This window comes from Danio aesculapii, chromosome 23, assembly GCF_903798145.1.
Source record: "Danio aesculapii chromosome 23, fDanAes4.1, whole genome shotgun sequence".
NCBI classification, from domain to species: domain Eukaryota; kingdom Metazoa; phylum Chordata; class Actinopteri; order Cypriniformes; family Danionidae; genus Danio; species Danio aesculapii.
Genome location: NC_079457.1, coordinates 23952888 through 23961904, shown reverse-complemented (window position 1 = coordinate 23961904; position 9017 = coordinate 23952888). Strand labels below are relative to the sequence as shown.

At 30.5% G+C, this 9017-nt stretch overlaps 1 protein-coding gene across 1 annotated transcript in view; it reads right to left on the bottom strand.

The window, feature by feature from the left end:
- Nucleotides 1-8330, bottom strand: part of zbtb17 (zinc finger and BTB domain containing 17) — a 16320-nt gene extending 7990 nt beyond the window's left edge. Inside the window, 13 exon segments of the mRNA XM_056449678.1 lie at nucleotides 510-593; nucleotides 596-625; nucleotides 720-734; nucleotides 737-763; nucleotides 766-805; nucleotides 3182-3345; nucleotides 3348-3481; nucleotides 4123-4265; nucleotides 5813-6027; nucleotides 6514-6603; nucleotides 6692-7003; nucleotides 7099-7260; nucleotides 8101-8330. Of these exon segments, the coding sequence (XP_056305653.1) occupies nucleotides 510-593; nucleotides 596-625; nucleotides 720-734; nucleotides 737-763; nucleotides 766-805; nucleotides 3182-3345; nucleotides 3348-3481; nucleotides 4123-4265; nucleotides 5813-6027; nucleotides 6514-6603; nucleotides 6692-7003; nucleotides 7099-7260; nucleotides 8101-8305 (1621 nt within the window). The 5' untranslated portion in view covers nucleotides 8306-8330.
- Between the last annotated feature and the right edge of the window lie 687 nt (nucleotides 8331-9017).

The following is a 9017-nucleotide window of genomic DNA, read 5'->3' as shown; positions in this document are numbered from 1 at the left end:
ATTTAAAATACGGAGCAATCACTCAGTTTTAATAACATCTAATCATGTTGTTTAAACCCACCCCTTTTCGCAGCGCCGTACGGCAGAATTTCGCAAGCACAAGCTCTAGTTTGATCGCAGCTTACAATCGCTTGGACAAAAATGTCTGCTAAATGACTCATGTAAATGTAATTTCATGAGTTATCTAAAACTTTGAGGGGTTTTCTGTTTTTTCCAAAACTTTGCCAGGCCTGGAAAATGCCATGTCAAAATTCCATGACTTTTCCAGGTTTTCCATGACCGTATGAACCCTGTAGATTAAGTAAACAAGCATTTTGTTCTGTGAAGAACACCACGGCCATTCTTCTTAAAAAGCACTCAAAAGGTCAAATAATAAATAATATTACTGTATTTTGAAGTGCCCATGATAACAATATCAGGCGTGTTCATTATCACAACTTATTGTATTTCTGAATATCTCAAATGTCTAAAATAAAGTTTTATGGTGTAATATTGACATAAATATATACCTGTGTGGATGCGGACGTGTCTCTGCAGGGCACCGGGGTCGGCGAAGGCTCTCTGGCAGTGCATACAGATGAATGGCTTCTCACACTGTGCACACGCAAGTGTCTCTTCAGGTTGCCTGTGAAGAGATGATGGACACACATTAAATTCTTCCCATAAATGCACATATGGGTGCAAAAAAACCATGCCTCATCTGGATGTGTGAATCTCACCTGAGGTGGTGAACTGTTTCCCACCTCCTTACACTTCAGTGGCCATCCGCAATGGTGATCTTTAGATGTGCTTTCAGGTTACCCACCTAAACAGTAATAAAAAAAAAAATGTTTTTATATACTATAATATAATATAATATAATTATAAATATAATATAAATATAATTAACTATAATTATAAATATATATAATATAACATAATATAATATAATATAATATAATAATTTATAAATATAATATAAAATAATATAATATAATATAAATATAATATAATTATAAATATAATATAATTATAAAATATAATATATATAATATAATATAAAATAATATATATAATAAATATAATATAATATAATATAATATAATATAATATAATATAATTATAATAATATAATAATATAATATAATATAATATAATATAATATAATATAATATAATATATTATAAATATAATAATTATAAATATAATTAATAAATATAAATAAATAATATATTAAATAATATAATATAAATATATAATATAATATAATAAATATAATATAATATAATTAAATATAATATAATATAAATAATAATAAAATAATATAATATAATATAATATATAAATATAATATAATATATATAATATAATATAATTATAAATATAATATAATATAATATAAAATAATATAATATAATATAATATAATTATAAATAAATATAATAATATATATAATATAATATAAATATAATATAATATAATATATATAATATAAAATATAATAATATAATAAATAATATAATATAATATAATATAATATAATATAATATATAATATAAATAATATATATAATAATATAATTATAATATAATATATAATATATATAATATAATATAATATAATATAATATAATATAATATAATATAAATTAATATAATAAATATATAATTATAAATAATATAATATAAAAGAATATAATATAATATAATATATATAATATAATTATAAAATATAATATAATTATAAATATAATATATAATATAATATAAAATAAATAATACATATAATAAATATAATATAATTATAATTATATATAATATATATAATATAAATATAATATAATATAATTATAATATAATATAAATAATAATAATATAAAATAATAATAATATAATATAATATAATATATATAATATAATATATATAATATAATATAATATAATATAAATAATAATATAATTATAAATATAATATAATATAATATAAAATAATATAATATATTATAAATATAATATAATTATAAATATAATATAATTATAAATATAATTATAAAATATATAATTATAAATATAATATAATATATAAATATAAATAATATATTTATAAATATAATATAATTATAAATATAATATAATTATAAATATAATATAATATAATGTTGTAGTTTATTTAAATTACATTACTAAACTATTAAGTAAATGTATTATAATGTTACAAGGGTTACATTGGTTAGATTAGAAAGACAGTATTAAGTAACATTATAACATTACATTATTAAAATTGCTTTTTTATATATTGTACACTGCATTAATTTACTGCTATAATGGCAAAGCTGAATTTTTAGCATCACTACTCCAGTCTTCAGTTCCCCATGAGGTGTCTGAAGTCACATTATCAATGTTAAATCCAGATATACTGTGTGGAAAACATGATACATTTCTTTAAAGGGACACGAAACCCCCCTGTCTTAGCAGGGTGTTTTCACACCTCTAGCTTGAAAAAAGTCAGGAAAGTGGGGTGTTGTCCAGCTCTGTTTAGGTGGGAGTGTTGGAGGAGGGAAAAGAGGGAAGGTTCTGCATAAAATGGGAGTTTTCATTTGAGCACACGCTGATTTTCAGAGGCAAAACAAACACAGACGCAGGGGAGAAAGAGTGTGACTGTGTTTACATGGATATCAGTTATCAAATTATTTGCCAAATTATTAATTTTTCGACTTTAACTGCAGTTTGGCACTTTCACTTTTATCCAGGAACATTTCATGCATGCCCTCCCACGAGACAAACGAGATATTGTATGCGAGAGCTGCTGGAAGAGTGTAGTTTTAATGGAATGTTTGATACCGCACGGCGAATGGGAGAAAAAAAACCCTCTACATTTCTCGCTAACTTAAGTGCACTAGGTAGCATCAGAAAGCCGTGTGTGTATAGACAGGTTCTAAACTACAGAACTTATTGAAGACAAAAAGTAAAAGTATAAGTCAAATTCAATCAAACTAATGTTTTCTAACAGAATAGAATAAAAAAAAACAAATATTATTTATTTTTTATATTTATTATAAGAAAAAAAACACTGACCGAAATTGGTGTAACATTTATGTCTTATATGAATATTATGATGTTATTATACCTCTGAAGGCTTTTATAACAATATCTATAAAGTCAACCAGGTTTACGTTTATCGTCAGTTTAAACTGATCTCTCACCTGGTTGAATTTCTTGTCACAGTGTTGACATTTGTGCCCTTTGTCTGTGTCGTGAGTCTCCAGGTGCCTCATCTTCGCAGTGGGGTCAGAAAAGGCCCGGTCGCAGTGGTCGCAGTGGTAGGGTTTTTCTCCGCTGTGCACCAGCTGATGACGCTTCATGTTCCAGAAGTGGTGAAGAGTTTTCCACAGTCCTCACAGCTGTATCTCGCCTCATCCGTGTGCCGCTTTCTGTGCAGGTTTAGCAGACTGATCTGTCTGTAACTCTTTCCACATGTGGAGCAACAGTAAGGCTTTACAGGACTGCAGGAACAGAAATTATTATTATTATTATTATTTTTTTTTTTTTTTTATTTTATTTTTATTTTTTTATTATTATTATTATTGCATAGGAACGTGTGTGATAAAACTGCACAGTGCTGTAAATATGGTTTTATGTATCCACCTTTTTCCCATGCCCCATGATATTTTGAGTGAATTATAGGAGCAGCTATAAACAATCAGTAAGTTGAAAATAGTCAAGCGTTATTAATTTCCTCACAATTCATCCATTAAATATATTTAAAAGGAAACTTATTAGACTTAAATAACTTTCAGCATACCATGAATAACCCCCCAAAATATAATGTAATTATGAGAAAATGAAGAAAAAAAATCACCTAGAGGACAATAATCAAAACATGGTGAAATGAAAAGAGCTTTGGCCACAGATGTGGATGTGATGTTAACAACATGTTTAAATACCACACTTTACATTGTTTTCAAGACGGATAAGAAGCAAAACACAAAACGTACACTCCGTTTTCACAAATTATATGGATTACTTGTTGCACAACCTTAAATGAAAGTTCTTCAAACTGGAAATTACAACCTTTAATTGACTATGAAATGAAACTCAATAGCATCATGGGGAAAAAGGTAGATAGTGGAAGTCTAGTGCTGACCTGTGTGTTTTCTCGTGAGCTTTGCAGGCCGCTGGGTCTGAGAAGGCTTTGTTACAGTCTCTGCAGGTGAATGGTTTCTCTCCTGTATGAATGCGCATGTGACGCTTAAAGTTGCCTGTGTGTGTAAACTTCTTTCCACAGTCCTGCAAGAAGCAGAATACCATTATTAAAATATGATTAAAAAAAACTAGCAAATCTTACAGGACAAATATACAGGTATAGGAAAAAAATTGAAGAGATCATTTGAGAATTATTGAAACAAGTTTACAAATTTTATTTAAGTTTAAGTAGGGCATACTTTTAGTTTTATTCTGTAAACTACTGATAGAATTTCTCACAAATTAAAAATACCAAAAATTGGCATAAAATTATTTAAAACATGCTGTTTTCAGACAAGTTTATCTTCATTTCAGACGACACAATACCAGTGTTTCAACTTCATCATTTTATTTAAATATGTTTTTGATGGAATAAACTTTGGTGGATTTTTAATTACTAACATTTACAAATCTAAATGCCTTACTCTAAATGCCTTACTACAGAACAAAGCAAATATTAGCATTTGCAAGCTGAATATTTTAACGTAGCCTCTGAATTCTTTCCATAGATGAACATTAAAAAAGCATATTTTCATAATTTCAAAATCTAATAATACACACAAATATTTTTAATATATTAATACTACTTTGGGGATTTTCACATTTTTAAAATGTTTTTGAAAGACGTCTCTTAAGTCCACTAAGGCTGTGTTTGCTCACTTAAAAATATAATAAAACATTGTTACCTTTCTTTTAATATGTAAATAAAATGTAAATTATTCCTGTGATTCAAATCTGAATTTTCAGCATAATTAATGCAGTCTTTATCGTCACACAATCCTTCAGAAATCTTTTGAATATTTTTTTTCTAAGATTCTATGTAAAGATTTTTTTAAAACAGATTAACATGTTTTTAACATAAGTATTTATGTTAAAATACTTACTGTTTTATAAAATTGTTATTCCATGAAAATAGTTTTTAAAATACTTTTTAATAAATAATATATTAATATCATTCATATATTCATTTTCTTTTCGGCTTAGTCCCTTTAATAATCTGGGGTCGCCACAGCGGAATTAACCACCAACTTATCCAGCATATGTTTTATGCAGCGGATGCCCTTTCACATAACACATACACACTTATTCACACACACACATACACTACGGGCAATTTGGCCTACCCAATTCACCTGTACCACATGTCTTTGGACTGTGGGGGAAACTGGAACACCCGGAGGAAACCCACGCGAACGCAGGGAGAACATGCAAACTCCACACAGAAAAGCCAACTGACCCAGCCGAGGCTCGAACCAGCGACCTTCTTGCTGTGTGGCGACAGCACTACCTACTGCACCACTGCGTCGTCTATATTAATATTATTTATATTAATATATTTATAACATATATAATCTAGAGCAACAAAAATGTAATGATATTGAAAAAAATTATTTGCCTACCAAGAAATGTACTTCTGAGATCAGTTTGTTGCCAAGCAACACACATTTGCAGCAGCACAGTAAATATTGGTGTAATGAGGTCACAGGTGTGTGTTTGTAGAGTAATTTACAACAGCTTTGAACATGAATCAAAATCAGGGTCTGGAACTAACTGTTTTATAATAAGGATTACAAAATAACAGAATCCCGTACCTCACATTTGTGTGTAATGGATCCATATGATCTAGACTCAGTACGCTCGGCACCGATCGCAAACTTCCTATCCTCTGAATCCATCATTTCTCCATCTTCTGTCTCCATCTCCTCTTCTCCGTCTGTCTGCTCGTCCTCCAGTTCTTCTCCTTCATCGTCTACATTCTCTTCCTCTACCATGCTCTCAGCTTTAGACACACTTTCTTCATCATTTTCTATTAGCAAAAAACATAAACAGGTAAGAGACTGAAGGTGAGACAGTTTCTTTTTTCTTTTTTTATTCTAATGTTCAGAAAACAACCTCTGCACTTTTAAGCGTTACTTTTTTTTCTTTTAAGCATCACACTTTATTTATCTGTTTTTATTTATGATAATGCATATATTTAATGTATTATGTGTAGTTAATGTATAGTCGTTTTATCAAAAAAATTTGTTTTTTTTTTCCTTCAGTGAGACATAAACATCCACTTCAGCAGTTGTCACGTAAACAAAACTTCAGTTTTATTTTTATATATTGTGAAAGTTTTACAGAGGGATTTTCCATAAATAACTTGCCTGATTATATCAATTTAATTACTTTTAAAAATGTGACAAAATTACAGTATTTATTCACCTTATTCGTCTGCAGTGTCTTGCCTTAACCTTACAAATGTGAGCTAAATACCAACTGTTTTATCAATTGCTATACAAGACAGAATTACCTTGTGCAGCCATGTGAACAGTTGCATATTTTGACTTGCTTCTCCTTGTGCTGACAAGAGATCGTTTAGGCACCATCCTCTGAGAGAGTTCTGTAAGAGCAGTAAAGTGTCATGAAAATTACTGAGAAGTTGCTCAACATTATCAAAAAAGCACTTAGAGAACAGAATTGGCACTAACTAGGAGTGTAGTCTGCATCAGAAGGGTCATCCTGGAATTGCGGGAGCTCCTTTGTGGCTCTTTCTGCCTCACTTTCACTCTTGGAATCTTTCTGTCTTGTTTTCATTGGTCCACTAATTTTGCTGACCGCTCTCAGGGTCTTTGTGTTTTGCTTCTCAGTCACGTTACTCACAGTCTCGTGGGTTTCTGCTGTTTTTGACTCTGATTGAGCTGCTTTTTCTTCAGGAACTGCTTTTTGAGTCACTAATTTACTCTCCGGCTCCTCAGGTTTCTTCACAGATTTTGTTTGTTCCTCCACAGGCTCAGTTACTACTACGCACATGAACACAAATGAGAAATAAAGGAGTGCAAGACATAATGATGACAGTACACTCTTTCAATTATGGCTTATAAGAGTCTGGACTTACCAGGTTTGGGTGCAGACGAGACGGTCAAAGACTGAAAAGCTGAACAAGCATTGACAATTTCTTGCATTTGAAGGAAAGTAGCGACAGCAAGAACGTCCTCTATGTTCTGAGCGTTCAGAGTTAACTTTGCGGTGTACATAAACTCGAGGACCTGCTCAAGACCTGATAAGAAGATTCAAACGTTAGACAATAACAGAAAACAATGACTAATTGAAAAAGTATAGAAACCATAACAATTAATTTAACACAATAACCAGAAAAGATCAGTGTAGAGGGATAAAATCACCCAAAACTCTCTTAAACAATTATATTCTGCAGTGTAAATGTGTTTGTTGCCTCATTACAAAAATATCCAGTAAATTTCACAATATTCATGTGGTTTTCTTGATGGCACTAAATAAGTTTATAACCTGTATATCCTACATTTTGCATTCTGACAAGCTGTAAAGAGATGAGAATCCATGGTCATGTATGGCTGCCTGCTTTACAGAACTGCTTACTCTTTCTTAAAAATCCCCCGTTATCAAAATAAGAGTCCTGGATACAGAATAAGTTTAACACAAGATAAGATAAATTTAAAAACAAGGGGAATGATCATTGTTTTAATCTCACTAGAAATATTGTGACCAAACGTTGCTGTGCACATATTATTGATCCCATAGGGATAATCAGAGTCAGTGTACTGTCCTGACTGGCCTAGTTTTTCCAGGATTTACACTCACGGATTTTTCATGAGAACAAGCAAACGCCATTTCCATATACTGAACTCTTATAACTTAGACATGCCTATGTATATCCAGATTTTCATTATAGCACAATATATGCTGAGAAATGTTTCAGTATTTTTAACGTCCATAAAATAAAGGTAAATAGGCACATATTTAGTACTTTTATGCTCGACAAAAGAAAGAAATGACTATTTATTATTACATTGTGACAGAACTTTGAGTTTTGGGTGATATATCCCATTAATTCAGTGTCTCTATTGGAATGCAGGCCTACCTGCAGCATTGCTGATATCAAGATGAACAACATCCTTCTGGTCCAGAAAGAGAGTGCGGAAGTAAGAGCTACAGGCTGCAAGCACAGCTTTGTGGGCCTTGAAGTCTACGCCATCCACCACAAAGGTGCAGTCACAAAGAAGACCCAGCTGACGCTGTTCATTCAGTTGCCCAAGGACTTTCCCACTATGCCATGGAAAGTCCATAACTGACAGTGTATGGCACTTTGGGCAATTTATCTAATCATAAAAGAAAATGAGGGGGGAATTAATTTCACCATTGTTGAGGCTCACAAACAAAACATCACAGTTTGGACTGTTATTTTCAGATTTTATTTAATTTTTTAATCACTGCACTCATGTAGTCACTTCTATGTTAATTTGCACATGAATACCTTCATTTAGTACCTGCATAATATTATTATTCTAAAACTGTACATTTACAGTTGTGTCTGCAATTTATTGTGAGAAGCCAAGGGTGTAGATTCGCTCTTGACATTGGTGGGGACATACATCTCTAGAGCGCATGCATGTTTTAAAAATATAATTAAAGTACTTAATAATATCAAATAAACATTTAATAATACAAATAACAATCCCATCCCATGCTGCAAAAGTCAATTTACGTGATTTTACTTAGTCAGGCTTTGAGGAGGTATGAATGTAGAGAAATTTAGAGAGGTGTGTGAGGCAATTGAACTGTTTTATCCTGATTTTTTATCCTGTTTTATCTTTTATCCTGCACTGCCTTGGGAAATAGTATTACGGTGAAATAATAGCGAACTTGACTTGGTGCATGAGTAGGTTAAGAGTTGACACAGCATTTTTTTTTGTTTGAAGTGTATTCAATTATTGGTAGGGACATTTCTGTAGTAGGTGGATTGTGGTGGGGACATGTCCCCTCTGTCCATGCCAATTC